General features: G+C 48.4%; 1 protein-coding gene across 3 annotated transcripts in view; it reads right to left on the reverse strand.

Moving 5' to 3' along the window:
• LOC142291709 (E3 SUMO-protein ligase RanBP2-like) overlaps window positions 1-26,261 on the reverse strand; it is a 189,831-nt gene that overhangs the window by 56,493 nt on the left and 107,077 nt on the right. For all 3 annotated transcript variants that reach the window (XM_075336442.1, XM_075336441.1, XM_075336440.1), the window contains exons 19-20: window positions 18,247-18,341; window positions 11,297-15,797 (exon numbers count right to left, since the gene is read on the reverse strand). In XM_075336442.1, coding sequence (XP_075192557.1) covers window positions 11,297-15,797; window positions 18,247-18,341 — 4,596 coding nt within the window. The remainder of the gene's footprint in view (window positions 1-11,296; window positions 15,798-18,246; window positions 18,342-26,261) is intronic.

Genomic DNA, 26,261 nt, shown 5'->3' on the forward strand with positions numbered 1-26,261 from the left:
AGACTCTAGTGGGGTCTAGTGGTTTCCATTAATCTGGTGGAAAAAAACGGCGCTACACGTTGCACTACTGCCTCTGGAAATTTAAGACTACCGTCAGCGCTTAGGCACTGGACAGTTGCCCAAACAGACGAGAACTCTTCCGCTCATATATATCGAGCCTGTCGGAGGTGAATGCCTCACAATAGGTTGCAGTTTTGTTTTCTCTGAGATATGACAAATTAAATGTATTAAAATTACCTGAATTAATAGAGAAGCATGAAAAAAAATTAAGTACGGTAGGTTCATCTTTTACATCTTAAAGGAGTTTTTCACTCTACAATTATCACCTATTTACTGGAAAGGTAATTATTGTATGAGCGCCACAACTGGGATCCTCACCGAGTACCGGAAGTTGAGAGCTGAGCTGAATTGAATGGAATGTCATTAAGCAGATTCACTCATGGTCTGTGTGAATGACAATGCTAGCTAGGTGAAGGGTCTGACTGTCCCTGCCATAGACCCACTCCAAGAATTATCACCTTTGCAGTAGGTACGTGATATTTACTGCAGACTGGAAAACCCCTTTAAGTGCAGTAGAATATTTGAGGAAACAAGATCTTGTACACACAATGCAGTCTACAGAGCTCGGCAAGCATGCATGTTAGCAAGTCAAGTCATGTTTCCCAAAACAGCTACAACACACTGGTAGGTGGTGACTGCCCAGCCAATGGCCAACACTGCAAAATACCTTCCACGCCAGATTTAGAGGGAGTTGTGCACGTCCAATAGGCAGCAGGATTAGACTTAAAAAGACTAAAATTAAATCCTACAAAAGAAATGGAAAATGGACAGCTCAATGGGCCTGGAGAGGATAAAAGTTAATGTTTCATTGTTCAAGAGTGGCGAGAGTGGAAAGCCAACTAAGAACACATTTCTTCTAGCAGAAAGGAGTAAAAACCTAAAATCATGTCAATAACAATAAAATAAAAAGTAACATACAAACACTGCACTTAACTCGCAGCAATTTCACAGACACATCCACGGGAATATGAATAAAATGGTGCCTATATGCTTAACAGGAAAGAAAGCATGTCATTCACATGGAAAATAAAATGTTTCTAAATAAGCCATGAAGCAGAGTTGAATGGGTCCACAGAAAAATGTATCAGGGTATGGGGTTTGTGGATCATGTTTTTGGAATCCTCAGAATTCAGAGAGATTGTTGGAAACTCTTGAGTGGGCGGACTGGTTCCCCCCTCCTCCTCTCTTTGTACTCTTTCCTCTATTATTTCTCTTTTCTATTTTATTTTTGTGTCAGTTTTTTCTAGACAGATTTGTGCTTTCTGTAGTTTTGTTGTGTGAGAGTTGTTACTTGCATATTAAAGGGAACCTGTCACCACTTTTTTGGCCTATAAGTTGCAGCCACCACCACCGGGCTATTATATACAGCATTCTAACATGCTGTATATAAGAGCCCAGGCGGCTGTGAGAACATAAAACACACTTTATAATACATACCCAACAGTTGCTCAGTTGGCCAGATGGGCGTCTCAGTTTTCTGGTGCCACCTCTTTCGGCCATCTTCGTCCTCCACCTTCTCTAGCCGCTGCGCATGACGCGTCCGACGTCATCCACACTCGCCGGCACTCAGGTCCTGAGACGCACTTTGATCTGCCCTGAGCAGGGCAGATCAAAGTATTGTAGTGCACCTGTGCAGGACCGGTGTGTATGACGTAGACGCATCATGCACACAGGAGTCAGAAGGAGGACGAAGATGGCCGAAAGAGCAGGCGCCAGCACCGAACAACCGAGACCCCCATATGGCCAACCGCGCGACCGTTTGGTAAGTATTATAAAGTGTTTTTTGTGTTTGTTCTCACAGCGGCCTGGGCTCTTATATACAGCATGTTAGAATGCTGTGTATAAGAGCCCAGTAGTGGTGGCCGCAGCTTATAGGGCAAAAGAAGGGAATTTTGTTTACTTACCGTAAATTCCTTTTCTTCTAGCTCTAATTGGGAGACCCAGACAATTGGGTGTATAGCTACTGCCTCCGGAGGCCACACAAAGTATTACACTTAAAAGTGTAAGGCCCCTCCCCTACTGCCTATACACGCCCCGTGGGATCACGGGCTCCTCAGTTTTAGTGCAAAAGCAAGAAGGAGGAAAGCCAATAAACTGGTTTAAGCAAATTCAATCCGAAGGAATATCGGAGAACTGAAACCATTCAACCTGAACAACATGTGTATACAAAAAAACAGGGGCGGGTGCTGGGTCTCCCAATTAGAGCTAGAAGAAAAGGAATTTACGGTAAGTAAACAAAATTCCCTTCTTCTTTGTCGCTCTATTGGGAGACCCAGACAATTGGGATGTCCAAAAGCAATCCCTGGGTGGGTAAAATAATACCTCATGATAGGGCCGTAAAAACGGCCCTTTTCTACAGGTGGGCAATCGCCGCCTGAAGGACTTGTCTACCTAGGCTGGCGTCCGCCGAAGCATAGGTATGCACCTGATAATGCTTGGTAAAAGTGTGCAGACTCGACCAGGTAGCCGCCTGGCACACCTGCTGAGCCGTAGCCTGGTGCCGTAATGCCCAGGACGCACCCACGGCTCTGGTAGAATGGGCCTTCAGCCGTGAGGGAACCGGAAGCCCCGCAGAACGGTAGGCTTCAAGAATTGGTTCCTTGATCCACCGAGCCAAGGTTGACTTGGAAGCCTGCGACCCTTTACGCTGGCCAGCGACAAGGACAAAGAGTGCATCCGAGCGGCGCAGAGGTGCCGTGCGGGAAATGTAGATTCTGAGTGCTCTCACCAGATCCAATAAATGCAAATCCTTTTCACATTGATGAACTGGATGAGGACACAAAGAAGGTAAGGAGATATCCTGATTGAGATGAAAGGGGGATACCACCTTAGGGAGAAACTCCGGAATCGGGCGCAGAACCACCTTGTCCTGGTGAAACACCAGGAAGGGAGATTTGCATGACAGCGCTGCTAGCTCGGACACTCTCCGAAGAGACGTGACCGCTACTAGAAAGGCCACTTTCTGAGAAAGGCGAGACAGGGAAACATCCCTCATAGGCTCGAAAGGCGGCTTCTGGAGAGCAATTAGAACCCTGTTCAGATCCCAGGGCTCTAACGGCCGCTTGTAAGGAGGGACGATATGACAAACCCCTTGCAGGAACGTGCGTACCTGAGGAAGTCGTGCTAGGCGCTTCTGAAAAAATACAGAAAGCGCCAAAACTTGTCCCTTAAGGGAGCCGAGCGACAGACCTTTTTCCAACACGGATTGCAGGAAGGAAAGAAAAGTAGGCAATGCAAATGGCCAGGGAGAAACTTCCTGAGCAGAGCACCAAGCTAAGAATATCTTCCACGTCCTGTGGTAGATCTTGGCAGAGGTTAGTTTCCTAGCCTGTCTCATGGTGGCAATGACCTCTTGAGATAATCCTGAAGACGCTAGGATCCAGGACTCAATGGCCACACAGTCAGGCTCAGGGCCGCAGAATTCTGATGGAAAAACGGCCCTTGAGACAGCAAGTCTGGCCGGTCTGGTAGTGCCCACGGTTGTCCTACCGTGAGATGCCACAGATCCGGGTACCACGACCTCCTTGGCCAGTCTGGAGCGACGAGGATGGCGCGGCGGCAGTCGGACCTGATCTTGCGTAGCACTCTGGGCAACAGCGCCAGAGGTGGGAACACATAAGGCAGCCGGAACTGCGACCAATCTTGAACTAAGGCGTCCGCCGCCAGAGCTCTGAGATCGTGAGACCGTGCCATGAAGGCCGGGACCTTGTTGTTGTGCCGGGACGCCATTAGGTCGACGTCCGGCATCCCCCAGCGGCGACAAATTTCCTGAAACACGTCCGGGTGAAGAGACCATTCCCCTGCGTCCATACCCTGGCGACTGAGGAAGTCTGCTTCCCAGTTTTCTACGCCCGGGATGTGAACTGCGGATATGGTGGATGCCGTGTCTTCCACCCACGTCAGAATCCGCCGGACTTCCTGGAAGGCTTGCCGACTGCGTGTCCCTCCTTGGTGGTTGATGTATGCCACCGCTGTGGAGTTGTCCGACTGAATTCGGATCTGCTTGCCTTCCAGCCACTGCTGGAAGGCTTGTAGAGCAAGATACACTGCTCTGATTTCCAGAACATTGATCTGAAGGGTGGACTCTTGCTGAGTCCACGTACCTTGAGCCCTGTGGTGGAGAAAAACTGCTCCCCACCCTGATAGACTCGCGTCCGTTGTGACCACCGCCCAGGATGGGGGTAGGAAAGACTTTCCTATTGACAATGAGGTGGGAAGAAGCCACCACTGAAGAGAATCCTTGGCCGCCTGAGAAAGGGAGACGTTCCTGTCTAGGGACGTCGACTTCCCGTCCCATTGGCGGAGAATGTCCCATTGTAGTGGACGCAGATGAAACTGCGCGAAAGGGACTGCCTCCATTGCTGCTACCATCTTCCCCAAGAAGTGCATGAGGCGTCTCAAGGGGTGCGACTGGCCCTGAAGGAGAGATTGCACCCCTGTCTGTAGTGAACGCTGTTTGTCCAGCGGAAGCATCACTATCGCTGAGAGAGTATGAAACTCCATGCCAAGGTATGTTATCGATTGGGTCGGGGTGAGATTTGACTTTGAAAAGTTGATGATCCACCCGAAACTCTGGAGAGTCTCCAGCGCAACGTTCAGGCTGTGTTGGCATGCCTCTTGAGAGGGTGCCTTGACAAGTAGATCGTCCAAGTAAGGGATCACAGAGTGACCCTGAGAGTGCAGGACTGCTACTACTGCTGCCATGACCTTGGTGAAGACCCTTGGGGCTGTCGCCAGACCGAAAGGCAGGGCTACGAACTGAAGGTGTTCGTCTCCTATAACGAAGCGTAGAAAACGCTGGTGCTCTGGATTTATTTGGTCTGGGCTGAGGTAAGGATGAATCCTTACCCTTGGACTGTTTAATGATTTCATCCAATCTCTCACCAAACAGTCTGTCACCAGAAAATGGCAAACTGGTTAAGCACTTCTTGGAAGCAGAATCTGCCTTCCATTCCCTTAACCACAAGGCTCTGCGTAAAACCACGGAGTTGGCGGACGCCACTGCCGTACGGCTCGTAGAGTCCAGGACAGCATTAATAGCGTAAGACGCAAATGCAGACATTTGAGAGGTTAAGGACGCTACTTGCGGAACAGATGTACGTGTGACAGTGTCAACCTGCGCAAGACCAGCTGAAATAGCTTGGAGTGCCCATACAGCTGCGAATACTGGAGCAAACGACGCGCCGATAGCTTCATAGATGGATTTCAACCAGAGCTCCATCTGTCTGTCAGTGGCATCTTTAAGTGAAGCCCCATCTTCCACTGCAACTATGGATCTAGCCGCAAGCCTGGAGATTGGGGGATCCACCTTTGGACACTGGGTCCAGCTCTTGACCACGTCAGGGGGAAAGGGATAACGTGTATCCTTAAGACGTTTGGAGAAACGCTTATCCGGATAAGCGTGGTGTTTCTGGACTGACTCTCTAAAGTCAGAGTGGTCCAGAAAAGTACTCAATTTACGCTTGGGATACCTGAAATGGAATTTCTCCTGCTGTGAAGCTGACTCCTCCACTGGAGGAGCTGGGGGAGAAATATCCAACATTTTATTGATGGACGCTATGAGATCATTCACTATTGCGTCCCCATCAGGTGTATCGGTCTCAGGATCAGAATCCTGATCAGCTACCTCTGCCTCATCATATAGAGAGTCCTCCTGCTGGGACCCTGACCAGTGTGATGAAGTCGAGGGTCGCTCCCAGCGAGCTCGCTTAGGCTGTCTGGGACTGTCGTCCGTGTCAGAGCAGTCACCCCGGGATGCATGGGACCCCCCCGGAGCACGGATTTGTTCCAAATGAGGGGGGCCAGGGAGCATTGAATCAACAGTGCCCATGGTCTGAGTTACCGGTCTGGACTGCAAAGTCTCAAGGATTTTAGTCATAGTCACCGACAATCTATCAGCAAAAACTGCAAACTCTGTCCCTGTCACCTGGACAGTGTTCACAGGTGGTTCTCCTTGGGCCACCTCTAGCAGAGGCCCCGGCTGAGCAAGTGCCACAGGGGCCGAACATTGCACACAATGGGGGTCAGTGGCACCAGCCGGTAGAACAGCCTCACATGCGGTACAGGTAGCATAGAAAGCCTGTGCCTTGGCCCCCTTGCTTTTTGCGGAAGACATGCTGTTGTCTAGCAAACTAGGAGGGTATATAGCCAAGAATAGCGACCGTACAGTGCAATGTATAGCATACAAGCATAAAGTACAAATGAACACTTCGGCACTAGTGGGGTCAGCACCCGAGGTGCCGCTTACCGCCCGCTCAAAGCGGGTGTGTGGTCGCCAGAATCCCGTGTCTGGGTCTCCCAGAGCTTGTCTCCCTTCTCCACTGAGACTGCAAACAGGAATGGCTGCCGGCGTCCTGTGAAGAGGGGTGGGCCGTGGGCGTGCCCCAGACAAAAGTGCGGGAAACTGGCGTCCCACTGTGCCCAGTGAAAGGGGTTGGAGTATGCTAAGCAGACTCCAGCCCTCGGCGCTGACGTTCTGAACAGCGTCCCGCCCTTCCTCTGACTGGCAGGCCTGGGGGCGGGAACGAAAGGAAACTAGGCCGCAAAAGCCGGGGACTCGATTTATAAGCGCGGCCGCCGTATAAGCACGGCCAGCGCGGAAGTCCCCGGCGCACCACAAGTCCCAGCCGCGCCGCAGTGTAAAAACCCGCCAGCAGCGGCCGGCGCGGCAGTTCCTAATACATAAACTCACTCAGCAAAGCTGCAGTGAGTAATAGCACAAGCGCGCCGCGCTGCTGCCCCCGGCGCACTAACACACCCAGCAAAGCTGGTGTGTGTGTGCGCGATTTGTACAGGGACACAGAGTACCTTAATGTAGCAGGGCCCTGTCCCTGACGATACTCAGCTCCATGTCCAGCAGATTCCCAGGGGCTGTGGACGGAGCACGGTCTCCTGTGCCTGGAGACCGGTAGGATCCCACTTCACCCAGAGCCCTAAGGGGATGGGGAAGGAAAGCAGCATGTGGGCTCCAGCCTCCGTACCCGCAATGGGTACCTCAACCTTAACAAACACCGCCGACAAAAGTGGGGTGAGAAGGGAGCATGCTGGGGGCCCTAGTATGGGCCCTCTTTTCTTCCATCCGACATAGTCAGCAGCTGCTGCTGACTAAACAGTGGAGCTATGCGTGGATGTCAGCCTCCTTCGCACAAAGCATGAAAACTGAGGAGCCCGTGATCCCACGGGGGGTGTATAGGCAGTAGGGGAGGGGCCTTACACTTTTAAGTGTAATACTTTGTGTGGCCTCCGGAGGCAGTAGCTATACACCCAATTGTCTGGGTCTCCCAATAGAGCGACAAAGAAAAGTGGTGACAGGTTCCCTTTAATAGCTGGAGGAGGACCTCGGGGAGTTGTCTTTCTTGAAACCGGATCGCCGTTGACCAGCCCTAAGACCTACATCGTTTCAGTATCGGATGTGTGGTGCCAACTCTGCCAGTTTGCGAATGTATGTTAGGTTTCTTCTGTGTTAAAAAAAATAATAAAAATAGATTTGACTCTAAAGCCATGATTTCCATCTAGTTCGAAAAGCTGTGGTGGATTTGTGGAGTCACGGTTCTAGATTTAAGCTACGTGAATTAATAAAGCTTCTTGATTTTGGACCAGAATAAGCCATTAGCCTGAGCAATATGACTAAGGATACAGTGCAAGAAGCTGGAAGTCTAAATAAGTCGCTACAAATAGCAGGATGATTGCCACAAAAAAGGTAACTTTGGCAACCATAGCAAAACTGCATTGTCAATTTTTGTTTACGATTGTTTCAGGGTGTCACTTGATATTGTCATGGCTCATCAACGGCCAAAAGCATACAGCCCCAGTCCAAATACCTAAACCTAAAATAAAAAATTACTACTTTTTTTTCCCCCAAAACATTTGTGCAATCAGTGGCTTCTCTTTTCTTATGGGTTTCCCTTTCAGTTTTTCATAGCAACAAAAGAAATATACGACTGAGAAGCGAGCCCCAATTGGTTTGGGCTGTGCTGTTGCCTGGTACTGCAGCATATTGGGGTACAGGCAAGTCAAAGTTAGCTTTTCATATGGATATGATTTGCATTTCAAAATTTTTCACCTGACTCCAAAAAAGATAAAAGCTTTAAAATGTGAAAATAAATTTAAAAAAAAAAAAAAGCACGATAATTAAAAAGTTAAACGCGGCTTGTCTAACCTTCACACGTTGGGTAGGTCTATGAAAAGCTGGCAATAGCCCCTGTCTATGAGAATTATTGTCTGTTTAAAGGGGATTCATCAGGAGACAGCATGAGGTTGGGACATAGACCCTGATTCCAGCGATGTATCACTTAGTTTATTGGGTGCAGTATTTTTCTCTCTTTCAGCTCTAGCAGAGCTCAGATGTTGAGCTGTGTATAATCCTGCCCATATTCTTTATTGGCAGCTTTTGGTCTATAATGTATATTGACAGCAATCTGCTAGTGGTGGGGGTGTGGTTGGTTGGACTAGCAGGTACGAGGCAGCTTGTCCTGTAGTGATCATCTCCTGCTCATAAAACACTATTGAAATACAGTGGTACCTCGCTTAACGAGTAACCCCCTCAACGAGAATTTTGCTTAACAAGCAAAGCTTTCTGTAAATTTGTAACCCGCTTTACGAGAAAGGAGGAAGGACGGGACTCAGCACCAATTCCAGGATAGCAAAAAATATAAATCCAACGAAAAATATATAAAAATGTAGAAACTTTATTCAATGATTAAAAATCCAAGAAAAACATCATCGGTTCCATGAAAACATCATGGCTTGACGCGTTTCGGACAGTTGGAATATAGATAAGTCCTTAATCATAAGCATAAGGACTTATCTATATTCCAACTGTCCGAAACGCGTCAAGCCATGATGTTTTCATGCAACCGATGATGTTTTTCTTGGATTTTTAATCATTGAATAAAGTTTCTACATTTTTATATATTATTTATATATTTTTCGTTGGATTTATATTTTTTGCTATCCTGGAATTGGTGCTGAGTCCCGTCCTTCCTCCTTGCTATTGCCTCTACGGACCTGCCTGTCCGGTGGACTGCCTGCATCCCACCTGAACTGAGCGGATACATATACGGGTGAGCTGAATAATTTTTTTTTTCTTCGCTTTACGAGAAAGCTTTGCTGGACGAGCGAAATCCTCACCACACACACTTCCGGTTTCATACATCCACCACACACTGACCCGCACTTCCAGTCCACACAAACACACACATGTAAGCACACAAACACACACATGTATGCACAAAAACACACACACACACACACGCAGTATTATGCTTACCTTCCGTTCCATCGCTGGCCTAATGGTACTTGTAGTTCCCGGGTACATCGCGACAAGCTCGCGGCGAACTACAAGTACCATGAGGCCGGCGGTGGAACGGAAGGTAAGGTGAGCATATAATATGTGTCCCTTCCGTTTCATTGCTGGTCTCCTGGGTCCTGTAGTGCGCCGCTCCCCTCCAGGCATCTGCATCCATAGCGACAAAGCAGGAACTTCCTGGTTCCTGTCACCGCTACTCAAAGGCAGCGCGCTGGCCAATCAGAGGCAAGCGGCTCTGCCTTTGACGTCAGCGCTCTGGCAGGAAGTTCCGCCCTCGTCGTTATGGTTACCTGATACACAGCCCGTACCGCAGAACAACAAGTCCCAGGAGACCGGCGATGGAACGGAAGGTAAGGTGAGCATATAATGTGTGCGTTTGCGTGCGTGCTTGTGCATGTTTGTGTGTGTTTGTATGTATGTGTGTGTGTGTGTGTGTGTGTGTGTGTGTGTTTGTGCGTGTGTGGAATGACAATAGGGGGCCAGGATGGGACATTTAACACGTTGTGGAACGGATCGTCAGCATTGCAATGATTTCCTATGAGAAATCTTGCTCTGCTGAACGAGTAACTTGATTAACAAGCACAGTCCCAGAATGGATTGTTCTCGTTAAGCAAGGTACCACTGTTGTAAAATGCACCCTAGTAAGTGATACATCCCTGGACTCAGGAGCTCTTCCTCTACATCATGCTACTCTTAGAATATATAACAAAAATCTGCTGACAAGATTCCCTTTAATAATTGCAGTGTGAGCAAATCAAATTGGAGCATTACTCATACTAAAATGATTTTCCATTAAGGTGTAAAAACCCTTTAAAATCTTACATTTGAAAGGGTGTAATGGCACACATTGAGTTCACTACTTTGGATTCTTTAACAGATCTTTAGAATCCAGTTCTACAGGGTGGGCCTTAAGTATGGATACACCCTGATAACATGGAAGTGGTTGCTGATATCACCTTACCGTTTGTGGCATATTAGTACATGGGAGGGGCCAAACATTTGAGGCCGGGTGACGCCCGTGGCGGCCATCTGCAAAGCCGCCATTTTGAATTCAACTTTACTTTTTTCAAATGAGAAGGGGATCATGTGACACATCAAACACAGAACTGCACAAGAAAAACAATGGTGTGCTCATTTTCAACGTAGCTTTATTCATTATCACGTTTGTAAGATGAGCAACAACAGTAAAACACTAAAGGATGTGCAAAAGTGCTGCCCATTGTCAACGCGATTCTCTTCTCCCACTCTTAACACACCGAGAGCAATACCGCAGAAGAAATGCTACCACAGACCTCCTGTATCCGTTGTTTCAGGTGCCCCACATTATGGATCTGAGGTATTTCTCTCGGTGTGTCAAGAGTGGGAGAAGAGAATCGCGTTGACAATTCAACACAATGGGCAGCACTTTGAGGACATCCTTTAGTGGGTTATGGTCGTTGCTCCATGTCACAAATGTGTCAATAACTCGATAAATAAAAGCTATGTTAAAAATGAGCTCGCCATTGTTTTTCTTGTGCAATTCTCTATGTGATTGATGTGTAACAGGACCCCCTTCCCATTGAAAAAAAAGTAAAGTTGAATTCAAAATGGCGGCTTTGCAGATGGCCGCCATGGGCGTCACCAGGCCTCAAAAGTTTTGCCCCTCCCATGTACTTAAATGCCACAAACGGTAAGGTGATATCAGCAACCACTTCCATTTTTATCAGGGTGTACTCATACTTATGGCCTACCCTGTATTTGCACTTGCATGGTCATACTTGAGTGATATGGTCAGATGATGGTACGTCACTATGGGCCTAAAGCTGAGGTCTTGGCAGCGGGACTGATGTAAAATAGGAAGTAATTTACAAGGTTTTTTTAAAAAATACATCAGTGAAGAAGTAGTAGAAAAATGTCAATCGTCATTTTCAGAAGAGATAGAAACCTCACCTCTAGCTGGAACTTGCTTCTGGGGTTGAGCAGACCCGGTAGCAGATGACGAGACTGCAGGGTTTTGCAGAGATTGTGGAGAAGGCTTCTCTGGAGCGACTGTAGTATCTTTGAGATTACTAGATGGTGCTGAATTAGGTTTGGAAGGTTGTTTTTGTTGCTCTTCTTTATTAGAAGTCTTTGATGAATTGAAGCTGAAACCAAACATTGTTCCAGCTCCTGAAGGGCTTCCAAATGTGAAACCCTGCTTCTCTGTACCAAAAATATTTTTCACAGCGTCAGATCCAAATACAAACTTAGGGGGGGACACCACAGCCGTAGAAGTCTTCTCTGAAGTGAATGAAGTGTTAGTTTCGGCTTCTGAAGCAGTGGCTGTTACAGATGGAAAATCTGTCCTCTCTCTTGTAGTTTCTTCCAATATGGCTACTGCCGCCTTCCCACATGGTGAAACTTTTGGACTTGTCACACGAGACGAAAAAGGAGCAAGCAAACAATCTTTACTTTGGGCAACTTTAGCTTCTTCGAAAACTTCTTTGAACAGGTCAGCAACTTCCTGAAGCTTAAAGCGTACAGCAAAACACTCCACTGTACCTTCTCCTTCAGCATAGTCTTGAGCTGTCCATGCCCACTCTCTCTGAGAACCAGCTTTCATGGGTTTAAGGTTTATATCAGGTGTTATACGGTGATTGGCACAGAGTTTTAAAACTTGATCCCTTCTCATTACTACGCGAGCAGATTTATTGTCATAGTTCTGCAAAATCTTTAAGTCTCCGATTCCCCGCTCCTTCCATTGATTAGCATCTTTATCAAACCTATAAAGCTTTGCTCTGTGGCAAAAGAGTGTCTCCTCGTTTTCTTCACCACTGGTTAGTTCAACTAAATCAGGTAATGGGACGACTGGCTCAAAGTATTGGCCGTCGTGCTCCTCCTCCTGCGTTACGTCCGCTTCATCATCAGTACCCACAGACACTCTACTCTGATTTAATTTAGTTGGAGATTTTCCTGAAGTTGGTGATGGTTGAAAACTAAAATTAAATCCAGTAGTAGATTCACCAAATCTGAAAAGATTCCTTTTCTCTGGGCTATTTGCTATGGGTGATGCACACACAGAGTCCTCGAAATTTCCTTCAAGGGCACCTGCCCTCATGTCATAAGTGTCCCACTCATAAGTAGCCTCGGTGTAATCGGGCATTTTTGTAATTTGGTCTATGGAATCGATCAGATTTGTGTCATCCTCCCCAGATTTACATTGGTCAGTTAAGAATGTTTTCAAATCTTTAAGTCCGCTTTTCATTTCCTCTGCTTTCTTAATCAATTGAGCGGTCCTTCCAGTATCTACAAGTTTATGTGGAGTCTGAAGCGGTATGTCTAACAGCAGGCGCTGGCACTCTTCAAATTTGCTTTTGAAGTCTTCGGCTTGCTCTAGTGTTTTAAACTTTGCAGCCAGTTGTTCTAATTTGGCATCCCCGTCAGAAAAGTCACTAGCCATCCACATCCACGCACGGTCTGAGCCAGACAAAGGTTTTAAGTTCATGGTTGTTGTGATGAGATGGTTTGCACACACTTTCAGCACTTGTTCTCGTCGCATGAGCATTCTTAGCTTCCCGTTAACCTCGTTCTTAAGGATTTTCAGAAGGCCGATACCCCGCTCTTTCCATTGGCTGATTTCTGCATCAAACCGGAATAATTTCACTCGTTGAGAATAAAGCACAGTCTCATCTTCTTCTCCGGTGACAAGCTCCACTTTATCAGGGAGCTGCACGATGGGCTCAAAATGGATGTCGTCACGATCTTCTGTTCTGTACAGATCTTCTAATCCCTCTTGCTGAGAAGCGATTGCTTGCTGTCCTTTATCATTTACAGAAGCAAACAATTTTTCTCCTGCACGAGAAAACCCCTTAAAATTGGGATCTGTATTACCAAATGCAAAGCCTTCAGAATTTTTTGAAAGCTCGGCAAAAGAAAATGTACTTGCAGTCTGACCAAATACTATCTCGCCACTTTGTTTGCCCTCTTCAGATTTCAATCCAGTATCCGATGAGGAGGAGGAGGAGGATACCACTATGCCATCTCCCAAGGTACCCGTATATCCCTCTTCCTCTTCGTCATCTTTCAGATTTGAATCGGTCAGACCAAACTTAAAAGAACCAGGGTTAAAAGGCATTGTAAAGCTGAAACCCCCAGATTTAGTTTCTTCACTTGCACTTGATGCTTTAAAACTAATGGAAGGTTTATCATCACTTGTGCCAAACTTGATATCTTTTTCTGGGAAATTGCACTTAAACCCTGTTGAAGGTGGTCCAAAGGAATCAGAACTTGCTTTTAGATCAAACGTAAATCCCGATTTTGCCTCAGATGTTGTAACACTTTTTGCATTGGGATTGTGTGCTTTGCAGGCTGCACACTCTATTGCTGAACCATCATTTCTAATGAGACACACCGAACAGTCCCACTGTCCTTCCATTTTTTGAAACATAGCTTCCAGACTACCATTTTGGGCCTTGCTAAAACTGAAGTTAGATGGTTGGATTGGAAGCGCTGTTGCATTGCCTGAAGATGTTGGTTTTGGGGTTTGACAACAGATACACTTTGAAGAACTTGCTTCGTTGCGCACAGCGCATGTATCACAATCCCACTGCCCTTCAGTCTTTGCAAAAAGAAATCCAAGATCCTTTATTGGACCTGTTTCAGAGGTGACAAACTTGACAGACGAAGTAGACTGTGCTGATGATTGCAAACTGCTGGATGAATTTGGAGCTTTGCATGAATTACATTTTACTGCAGAAGGTTCATTCAATACCAGACAATGACCACAATGCCACTGTCCAGCTTTTTTCATGAACGCCGAACCAAAGGACCCACCCTGCGTGGCTGTGCCAGGAGCTTTTGGTGTGAATGGCGAGGATGTTTTTCCATCATTCTGATTGGAAGGGTGACACTTGATGCATTGCTTGTTAGCCACGTCATTCTTTGTTGAGCACTTACTACATATCCACTGCTCTCTGCCCTTTGTATGTTGCTCACTTGAAGTGGGCTTGCTATTTAAAGTCTCCTTAGTAAATGAAAAAGCAGATGCTAGCATGGTTCCAGTCTTTGTAGATTTAATGTCTTTACTAGTAGTAGTTTCTCTGGAGCTTTTACTGCTTGGAATGGGAGCTTGGCAAGAAATACATGTAACACTTAAAGGATTATTTTTCACAAGGCAGATGTCACATTGCCATTCTCCTGGTTTAAAACCAAACTGCTTATCTAGTGAACCCGGCTTGGGCTTTAAATCTGCACTTAATATGTCTTTTCCAGGCTCAGTTTGGTTTTGGGCACTGTCTTCTGTAGTCGGGAGCAGTTTCTGGGCTTCTTCAAATTTTGTTTTGAAACGTGTTGCCTCCTCCACAGTCTTAAAGCGAATTGCAAGTTGCTCGGACTTTGGCATCTCGTCAGCATAATCATAAGCATGCCATACATATGATTTATCAGATGTAGGAAGTGGTTTTAGTTTCATATTAGCATTTATGTAATGGTTTGCACAAATCTTCAAAATCTGTTCCCTTCGCATCAGTAGCCGTATCTTGCCAGATATTTTGTGCTTTAAAATTTTCACATTTCCTAAACCTCTTTCTTTCCATTCTTTCGAGTCGGCATCAAAACGGAAAAGCTTTGCTCTGTTGCAGAAGATTTCTTCTTCTTCCTCTTCTCCGGTTTTTACTTCAATCTTTTCTGGTAACGGCACCACTGGATCAAAATGGGGCCCTTCCTCTTCAACTACATGGTCACTGGAGGCTTCAGACTCATGGCTTTGGTTGTGCTCTTCCTTTGACGGTACATCAAAAGCTGGAGCCATAAACCCTTTCTTTGCAGAGATTTGAAAGCTAAATACATTATCCCCTTGCCCAAACACTGCACTGCTTTTATCCTGATTCTGAATTGTGCCATCACTGACATTGTTCACAAAGCTTTTCTCACCAAACCGGAACATATTTCTGGAATCTGCAGCATTTTCAAATGAAGGTTTGCCCTGGTCAGGAATAGTTTTATCTGAGGTTAAAAGTTTTAAAAGACATTCATTTCCAGCAGTTGGTGTTCCACCTTGATTAGAGGAAAATGTGAAGTCTCCATCATTGGACTTAAAGTTTGAATTAAACTTAAAAGTAGATGATGGAGTGGATTGCAACGGTGCAGTAAACGGAGGAGGTTTGGAACCATCATTTGGAATTGGCTGGACAAAGCTATTCTTTCCAATCTCTATCTTTGATGTATCGGATTTGGTTTGCTGTGATGCAAAAGCAGGTTTTGTGAAATAGCCTGGCTCAGGTAGTGTTGGATTTGCAGTGTTTGGAGGTAAACTGTAGTTAAAATATTCATCAGGTTGAGGAGACAAAATATTAGTTGCAGGAGATTCGAAACGTAACGCAGGTCCAACCATGGCCGTACTCTGTACTGGGGGTGTATGCATGGCATACATGTGTTGTTGCGGTGTCATTCGATTGACTGGATACACGGATGTCTGTAAGGGGGGGGAAAAAAAACAACAAAAATGTTGTTAGAAATCATGGCATAGAACGCAAACTAATTATAAACTACTCAATTTCTTTGCTATAAATGGGTTGAAACTGAAATGGTACAGTGCCATCTACCAAAGAGAAAGATTAAATACAAGGGTGGAACAGTTTTTATAAAAGCTCTGTATTGTGCGATTCCTCTGTTATTCCACTTCAGGATTAGATATAAATTGATAACCAAGTCATCATTCCCTTATCAGTAGGGTGTTGCCCTATACACATCTGGGCCTGATACAAGTTAGGCCGGTTTCACATTTGCGTCGTTTTGACGGAAACGGAATACAGCACAGATGCAGTACAGTTTATTTATTTACAGTGGAAGCGCGGCACCATGCGGTTGTGTGCTTCATACACAACCGCGTGTATCCACATGGTGTCGCGCTTCCACTGTAAATAAATGAACTGTACTGCATCTGTGCTGGATTCAAAACGACGCAAATGTGAAACCGGCCTTAGATAAAAGTCAAACCGACTGATTTCTCACGTGTGGGGGTCCTACTAACTATTCCCAGACAGATTATGGGTACTAGGCGGTTGGAAGTCACTTGTGTCCAAGAGCTTTCTAAGACCCGTTTCAGACGTCAGTGATTCTGGGACGTATGTGCTTTTTTTTTTTTATATGTACCAGAATCCCGGACATGCGCAGACCCATTATAATCAATGGGTCTGCGCATACATCATTGATTTTTCACTGACCGTGTCTCCGAGCAGCGTACACGCGTGTCCATGATTGTCACACAGAGACAAGTCCGTTTTTTCTGGCATCACTGATGTCCCACGGACCGCACTATGGTGTGATCCGTGAAACACGTACCAGAAAATACGTACACAAAATAAAACACATTTTCAACTCACCTTTCCAGCGACGCTCTGTGCAGCCTGTGCTCTCTGCAGCGTCCTGGCCGGCTCATGCATATTCATGAATGCAGCAAGAGCCGACCCGGAAGTAGCTGCAAAGAGCGGTGGGCGTATGCTGCAGAGCCGAGGAGTTCAGCACCATGGAAAGCAGGAACGTGACAGGTGAGTAATGTCCATGTGCAATCACGGAGTGCGGATCACGTATCACACGTGGACAACCACCGTGCGCAAAAGCTGCGCCTGCCGAGATACCACTTCGTAAAGATCTCATCGGCTTTCGACTGCATAAACAGAAATGAATTACTAATGGTTTGCCTTTTGTAAATGACTTTTCAGCTAAACCGTGCGGCCATTTGCAGTTACCATATTTGTCGATTTATAAAGGACGCACTTTTCCTCCCAAAAATTTGGGAGGAAAATGAGGGGTGAGTCTTATAATCCGAATGTTGATTACCGGGAATGGTGGAGAGGGGTAGCAGGAGCAATGCTGCAGGCACTGTGCTAGTGCTGTGGGTGCCATCCTGAAAATGTCAGTGGTGAGGACAGCAAATAATGGCGCCCTGAGTTAGTGAATGCACAGATGGAGCTCTTGGCTCAAGATCTCATCTGCGCATGCGCTGCCTCCGGCCCATTGATCTCCCAGCAGCGGACTTAATGAAAATTGCGCCTGGAGGTGGCGCATGCGCAGATGAGATCTTGAGCCCAAAGCTTAATCTGCACATGCACTGACTCCAGGTGCCATTTCTTTTAAGCCCACAAAGCTGATAGTTTTTTGACGTTGCCTTCCTCACTGTTCCCGCAGCGAGCATCTGGGACACCTGCCGCACCGCCCTACTCTACCAATGCCCCTGCCTCCTGTGACCCTGCTCCATCAACGCTGCCGCCCGTTGCCGGTAAGACACCACCGGATTTGTAAGGCAGACCCCTTTTAACCTTTAACCTGTCTTATAAACCGAAAAATATGGTAATTTCTATGGATGCAGTGGAAAGCCACTGCAACTTTTTGGCAGCAGCATCTCTGCAGATGCACTAGTTCAGTTTTGTATGACCCCCAAGCCCTTAGGAACCCAATGAAATCAGTGTTATAAACACGGTATAGCAATGTTCAGTGCCACCACTACCATTTCTGTCACTATTCCTTCTGCCACTCAGCGTTTAGCTCAAGCCATAATAAGCAATGTGAGCTCACAAACTGCCTCAAAATCCACTTGTCAGGGAAGTGGACAATTTCCCCTGGAGATCGCCACTGAGCCCTACATCAGCAGTATAGGTCAAGAAGATTTTCTCAATGAGCCATTGTATTAATGTTTGTGCAAGTCCAGGGAGTCCCATACTATTCAAAATAAAACCAAAATTGGTTTAAAACGAAATAGTGCCAAAAACTAATGGCTGTTAGCCAAATACTAGCTCATATCGACAACTATTCCTCAAATGCAAGTATATTTAGCTCAGAAAAGAAAGCAATGTAACACAAACTTTAATATATAACGCTTGAGAGGCTCTTCTTTCATCGAGCAATATTAAGGAATACATTACCTTGGTTGGTGTAACATTTGCCACTGGTCTGAGAAGTTGTTGAGGATTATATGCCGGTGACTGAGCATAGTAACCAGGATGTGCGGATGTAGAAACTAAAAGAGTAAAACAAAGAACCTTTCAATGAATTCATTATATACAATGCTACTTAAACATATCTCTCATCATAAACCGCATATTTACTGCAGAAACGGCTGCTGAGAAAAGTATTACACATCTGAATAGTATTGTGCCCCTTAAAGAAGACCAAGTCAAAGTGGCCAATTTTTGCTTTAACTGTACTCCCACTACTCCCGAATATGTGTGTCTGTGTATATAAAACAAAAAAGACAAAACAAAGAAGACAAAAGATATGCCCCAGAGAATCCTGCCAGCCTTCGCGAGACCAGAAATATTAGCACTGTAAGGCTGTGTGCAGTAGAAAGTGCATTTTTCTTGAGAAAAAAAAACCGGTCCCCCTGAAAGAATCCCGCATCTTCGGTAAAAACCGCGGTAAAACCGCACCCGCGTTTATGCCGCAAGTTGGTCCCCGCGTTTTTTACCATTATCTATGGCAAAAAATGCAGGTACCTGCGGAAAAGAAGTGACCTGCACATTTTGTCAAGAAATTTTCTCAAGAAATTCTGCAGAAAGAATGTTCTTGAGGAAAAAAAAAAAAAAAAGTGTGCACAGCTATTTTTTTTCCCATAGATTTTGCTAGGAAATGTCTGCAGAAAGGTTACAAACATTTCTCAAGAAATTTCTGCAGTAAAACCGCGGGTAAAAACGCGGGTAAAAACGCGGGTAAAAACGCAGTGTGCGCACAAGGCCTTAAAGGCACATATCTTTGGATTTATACAGTGAGTTTATATACCAAAAAAGGGAATTTTGTTTACTTACCGTAAATTCCTTTTCTTCTAGCTCCTATTGGGAGACCCAGACAACTGGGTGTATAACTTCTGCCTCCGGAGGCCACACAAAGTATTACACTTTAAAAAGTGTAACCCCTCCCCTCTGCCTATACACCCTCCCGTGGACCACGGGCTCCTCAGTTTTGGTGCAAAAGCAGGAAGGAGAAAACTTATAAATTGGTTTAGGGTAAATTCAATCCGAAGGATGTTCGGAGAACTGAAGACCATGAACCAAAAGAACAATTCAACATGAACAACATGTGTACACAAAAGAACAACTAGCCCGAAGGGCACAGGGGCGGGTGCTGGGTCTCCCAATAGGAGCTAGAAGAAAAGGAATTTACGGTAAGTAAACAAAATTCCCTTTTTCTTTGTCGCTCCATTGGGAGACCCAGACAATTGGGACGTCCAAGAGCAGTCCCTGGGTGGGTAAAAGAATACCTCGATAAAAAGAGCCGAAAACGGCCCCCTCTTACAGGTGGGCAACCGCCGCCTGAAGGACTCGCCTACCTAGACTGGCGTCTGCCGAAGCATAGGTATGCACTTGATAGTGTTTCGTGAAAGTGTGCAGACTAGACCACGTAGCTGCCTGACACACCTGCTGAGCCGTAGCCCGGTGCCGCAATGCCCAGGACGCACCCACGGCTCTGGTAGAATGGGCTTTCAGCCCTGAAGGGAGCGGAAGCCCGGAAGAACGGTAGGCCTCGAGAATCGGTTCCTTGATCCACCGAGCCAAGGTTGACTTGGAGGCCTAAGAGCCCTTACGCTGGCCAGCGAAAGGGACAAAGAACGCATCTGAACGGCGCAGGGGCGCCGTGCGAGACACGTAGAACCGGATTGCTCTCACTAGATCCAAAGAGTGCAAATCCTTTTCACACTGGTGAATTGGATTAGGGCAAAAGGAAGGCAAGGAGATATCCTGATTGAGATGAAAAGGGGATACCACCTTAGGGAGAAATTCCGGGACAGGACGCAGAACCACCTTATCCTGGTGAAAAACCAGGAAGGGGGCTTTGAATGACAGCGCTGAGAGCTCAGACACTCTCCGAAGTGATGTGACTGCCACTAGGAAGGCCACCTTCTGCGAAAGACGTGAGAGAAAGACATCCCTCAGCGGCTCGAAAGGTGGTTTTTGAAGAGCTGACAGAACCCTGTTAAGATCCCAGGGTTCCAGCGGACGTTTGTAAGGTGGGACCATGTGGCAAACCCCCTGCAGGAACGTGCGGACCTGCGGAAGCCTGGCTAGACGCTTTTGAAAAAACACGGAGAGCGCCGATACTTGGCCCTTGAGAGAGCCGAGGGACAAACCCTTGTCCATTCCAGATTGAAGGAATGAAAGAAAAGTGGGTAAGGCAAACGGCCATGGAGGAAAACCGTTAACAGCGCACCATGATAGGAAGATTTGCCAAGACCTGTAATAGATCTTGGCGGACGTTGGCTTCCTGGCTTGTCTCATGGTGGCAATGACATCCTGAGATAACCCTGAAGACGCTAGGAGCCAGGACTCAATGACCACACAGTCAGGTTGAGGGCCACAGAATTCAGATGGAAAAACGGGCCTTGTGACAGCAAGTCTGGGCGGTCTGGAAGTGCCCACGGTTGACCCACCGTGAGATGCCACAGATCCGGATACCATGACCGCCTCGGCCAGTCTGGAGCGACGAGAATGGCGCGACGGCAGTCGGACCTGATCTTGCGTAGTACTCTGGGCAGCATCGCCAGAGGGGGAAACACATAAGGCAGTCGAAACTGCGACCAATCCTGGACTAACGCGTCCGCCGCCAGAGCTCTGTGATCCTGAGACCGTGCCATGAAGGCCGGGACCTTGTTGTTGTGCAGTGACGCCATGAGATCGACGTCCGGCTTTCCCCAGCGGCGACAGATCTCTCGAAACACGTCTGGGTGCAGAGACCATTCCCCCGCATCCATGCCCTGACGACTGAGAAAATCTGCTTCCCAGTTTTCTACGCCCGGGATGTGAACTGCGGAGATGGTGGAGCCTGTGGCTTCCACCCACTGCAGAATCCGTCGTACTTCCTGGAAGGCTTGACGACTGCAAGTGCCGCCTTGGTGGTTGATGTAGGCGACGGCAGTGGCGTTGTCCGACTGGATACGGATCTGCCTGCCCTCCAGCCACCGATGGAAAGTCAATAGGGCTAGATATACTGCCCTTATCTCCAGGATATTGATCTGAAGGGACGATTCTATCGGAGTCCAGGTTCCTTGAGCCCTGTGGTGGAGAAAAACCGCTCCCCAACCTGACAGGCTCGCGTCCGTGGTGACCACAGCCCAGGTTGGGGGTAGGAAGGATTTTCCCCGCGACAGAGATGTGGGTAGGAGCCACCACTGAAGTGATGTTTTGGTTGCAAGGGAAAGAGAGACGTTCTTGTCGAGGGAAGCCGCACTCTTGTCCCATTTGCGGAGAATGTCCCATTGGAGTGGCCGTAGATGGAATTGCGCGAACGGCACTGCCTCTATAGCTGCCACCATCCTCCCCAGGAAGTGCATAAGGCGCCTTAAGGGGTGTGACTGACTCCGAAGAAGTAAGTGATTGCACCCCTGCCTGCAGAGAAAGCTGTTTGTCGCTCGGTAGCTTGACTAACGCTTGCTGGGTATGAAACTCCATCCCAAGGTAAGTCAGTGATTGGGTCGGTGTCAACTTGGATTTCGGGAAGTTGATGATCCACCCGAACTGCTGGAGAGTCGCCAGAGCGACGGTAAGGCTTTGTTGACACGCCACCCGAGAAGGGGCCCTGACTAGGAGATCGTCCAAGTAGGGGATCACCGAGTGGCCCTGAGAGTGCAGGACCGCCACGACGGATGCCATGACTTTGGTGAAAACCCGTGGGGCTGTCGCCAGGCCGAAAGGCAATGCCACGAACTGAAGGTGTTCGTCCCCGATGGCGAAACGCAGGAAACGTTGATGTTCGGGTGCGATCGGTACATGGAGATAAGCATCCTTGATATCGATCGATGCTAGGAAGTCTCCTTGTGACATCGAGGCGATGACCGAGCGGAGAGATTCCATCCGAAACCGTCTGGTTCTCACATGTCTGTTGAGTAGCTTGAGGTCCAGAATGGGACGGAATGACCCGTCCTTTTTTGGCACCACGAACAAGTTGGAGTAAAATCCGCGACCACGTTCCTGAAGGGGAACGGGGATCACAACTCCTATCTTTAGAGCGTCCACTGCCTGAAAAAGTGCGTCGGCCTGAGCGGGGGGCGGAGAGGTTCTGAAGAAACGAACCGTAGGACGAGAGCTGAACTCTATCCTGTAACCATGAGACAGAATGTCTCTCCCCCATCGGTCTTGAACATGTGGCCACCAGGCGTCGCCAAAGTGGGTGAGCCTGCCACCGACCGAGGATGCGGCTAGGGGAGGCCGAGAGTCATGAGGAGGCCGTCTTGGAGGCAGTGGCTCTTGCGGCCTTTTGGGGGCGTGACTTGGACCGCCACGCATAGGAGTTCCTCTGGCCTTTCTCCGGCCTGTTGGACGAAGAGGATTGGGGCTTGGCGGAGGGACGAAAGGACCGAAACATCGATTGGATTTTTCTCTGCTGAGGTCTCTTACGTTTGGACTGGGGTAAGGAGGAGTCCTTTCCCTTGGATTCCTTAATAATCTCATCCAGTCGTTCGCCAAACAAACGGTCGCCAGAAAAAAGTAGATTTTGGGTACTCACCGTAAAATCTCTTTCTTGGAGCCTTCATTGGGGGACACAGAGACCATGGGTTGTATGCTGCTGCCACTAGGAGGCGACACTAAGCAAAATAAGGAAAACTCCTCCTATGCAGTATACACCCACCAACTGGCAATTGTACCTCAGTTAGTGAGAAAGCAATAGGAGACAACAGTAGAAAAAACGAACAATCGTACAGAAGTGGACATTAAACTGAACATTCAACAGAAACATTGAACAGTAACATATGTCCAACACAAGGGCGGGTGCTGTGTCCCCCAATGAAGGCTCCAAGAAAGAGATTTTACGGTGAGTACCCAAAATCTACTTTTCTTTATCGCTTCATTGGGGGACACAGAGACCATGGGACGTCCTAAAGCAGTCCCACGGGTGGGTCTAGTATTACTCTCAGGGCTGACCTCGGTCCACTGCAGCCTGCAGAACTAGTCTACCGAGGCTCGCATCGGCGGATGCGAAAGTGTGGACCCTGTAGAACTTTGTGAAAGTGTGGAGCGAAGACCAGGTGGCCGCCTTGCAAAGCTGCGACGCTGTAGCGTGGTGACGGACCGCCCACGAGGCTCCCACCGCCCTGGTGGAATGGGCCGTAATCCTGAGTGGGCGCGTTCTCCCTCTTACCCGGTAGGCTTCCAGTACGGCAGAGCGAATCCATCGCGCAATGGAGGACTTGGAGGCAGATAGGCCTCTGCGCGGGCCAGACGGAAGTACAAAAAGGGAATCCGACCGTCTGAATTGAGAGGTCCTGGAAATGTACCAACGGAGAGCTCTGACCAAGTCCAGCCTGTGGAGAAGAATCTCACGAGGGTGTGAAGGATTCGGACAAAAGGAGGGGAGAACAATGTCCTCGTTAAGATGGAAAGAGGAAACCACCTTGGGCAGAAAGGACGGAACCGGACGGAGGACTACCTTATCCTGGTGGAAGACAACGTATGGAGAGCGGCAGGAAAGCGCCGCTAGTTCAGATACCCGCCTGATTGACGTGATGGCAACTAAGAAGGCGACCTTCCAAGAGAGGAACGTGAGGGACATCTCATGCATAGGTTCGAAGGGAGAATGCTGGAGAACGGACAGAACCAGGTTGAGGTCCCAGGGCTCCACTGGAGGTTGAACGGGGGGCGCCGCATGCGCGACCCCCTGAATGAATGTACGAACCTGTGAACGAGAAGCAATCTTCCTTTGAAAGAGAATGGAAAGAGCAGACACTTGCCCCTTGAGGGAGCTGAGTGCTAATCCCGCATCCAGACCAGACTGTAGGAATGACAACAGAACTGGCAAGGAGAAAGTCATGGCTGTGACCTGGTTAGCTTCACACCAGCGGAAATAGGCCTTCCACGTCCGGTGGTAAATGCGGGAAGAAGGCGGCTTCCGAGCTTTGATCATCGTCTGGACGACTTTACCTGAGAATCCCGCGGAAGTTAGTACTGCGGCTTCAACAGCCATGCCGTTAAATTGAGCGACTGAATTCTGGTGAAGAAAAGGCCCTTGGGTGAGAAGGTCCTGGACGTCTGGAAGTCTCCACGGAACGTCGGCGAGAAGGTGCACGAGCTCTGCGTACCACGGGCGACGAGGCCAATCTGGGGCCACGAGGATCACCGGAACTCCCTCCGCCTTGATCTTCTTGACTAGCTTGGGTATAAGCGGAAGTGGAGGGAAGAGGTACGGCAGAGAGAACTGCGACCAGGGGATCGCTAGGGCGTCCGTCGCGAGCGCTAGTGGGTCTCTTGCCCTGGAGACGAACTGGGGGACCTTGTGATTCCATCTGGAGGCCAGGAGATCCACGTCGGGGGTCCCCCACCTGGAACAGATCTGCTGGAAGATTCTGGGATTGAGGGACCACTCTCCCGCGTCGAGACCCTCTCGGCTGAGGAAGTCGGCGGCCCAATTGTCCACGCCCGGGATGTGGACCGCCGAAATCGCTGGGACGTTTTGTTCGGCCCAGTCGAGGATTTGGGATACCTCTCTCATTGCCGCTCGGCTGCGTGTTCCGCCTTGATGGTTTATGTAGGCTACCGTGGTTGCATTGTCGGACTGCACCCGAACTGGGTGTCCGCGAAGCAGAGCCTTCCACTGGAAGAGAGCTAGGCGAACTGATCTGAGTTCCAAGATGTTGATGGGGAGCTTGGTTTCCGGCTCGGTCCAGCGACCCTGAACTGTGAGGTCCTGGAAGGTGGCCCCCCAACCTAGTAGGCTGGCGTCTGTCGTGACGACCCTCCATCGAAGGGGAAGAAATGATCTCCCTTGGAGGGTGAGAGGAGAGCATCTCCACCATTCCAATGACTCCCTGACTCGAGGAGGGATCGCAATTAGTCGATCCAGAGAGTGAGGAGACTTGTCCCATGCTGCGAGAAGGAGACCTTGAAGGGGGCGAGTGTGGAATTGACTGTAGGGCACCGCCTCCATTGACGCCACCATCTTCCCGAGAATGCTCATGCAGTATCGAAGGGAGCAGCGAGGTGCGCGTTGGAGCTTCCAAATCCTCCTGAGGATAGCTGTGAGTTTGTCCTTGGGCAGAAGAACCTTCGCTTGCGTGGTATCGAAGATCATGCCGAGGAATGAGATGCGTTGAGACGGGATCAGAGATGACTTTGGTCTGTTGATCAACCAGCCGAGACGGGATAGAGTATCCAGAGTGATGTTGAGACTGTCGCGGCACTCCGCCGCCGAGGGAGCCTTGATCAAAATGTCGTCCAGATACGGGATGGCTAGAATCCCCCGGGTCCGAAGAATAGCCATGACAGTAGCCATTACCTTGGTGAAGACTCTGGGAGCTGTCGAGAGCCCGAAGGGGAGGGCAGTGAACTGGAAGTGTTGTCCCTGAACCATGAAGCGTAGGAATCTCTGATGAGCTGGAAAGATCGGTATGTGGAGATAGGCGTCCTGGATGTCCACCGAGCAAAGGAACTCCCCTGGTTCCATGGACGCTATCACTGAGCGCAGAGACTCCATGCGGAATCGCCGGAGACGGACTCGCCTGTTGAGGCGCTTGAGATCCAGGATGGGGCGGACTGTGCCGTTCTTCTTCGGTACCACGAAAAGGTTTGAATAAAAACCCCGGAATCTGTCTTGAGGAGGTACGGAGATGATGACCCCAGAGTCTCGCATGGCCTGAATGGCTGCGAAGAAGCCCTCTGTGAGGGAGGGGTCCTTGGGGGGTTTGGACTGGACGAAGCGTGAGCGTGGGAGCGAAGAAAACTCTATTTTGTAGCCGTGAGAGACGACGTCTCGAACCCAGGCGTCGTCTATCACGGAAAGCCACGTGCTTCTGAACATGCGGAGACGACCGCCGACCCTGGATTGGGACCCGGTGACGGGAGCCCAGTCATGCAGAGGAAAATCTGTGGGATCTGGACCTGGAGGACTTGGACTGCTGGCCACGGGAACGCCAGTGGGGTGTTGCCTTGAAGGAGGGCTTCCGTCTCTCCTGACGCGC

Source organism: Anomaloglossus baeobatrachus, chromosome 2, assembly GCF_048569485.1.
Source record: "Anomaloglossus baeobatrachus isolate aAnoBae1 chromosome 2, aAnoBae1.hap1, whole genome shotgun sequence".
Taxonomy (NCBI): domain Eukaryota; kingdom Metazoa; phylum Chordata; class Amphibia; order Anura; family Aromobatidae; genus Anomaloglossus; species Anomaloglossus baeobatrachus.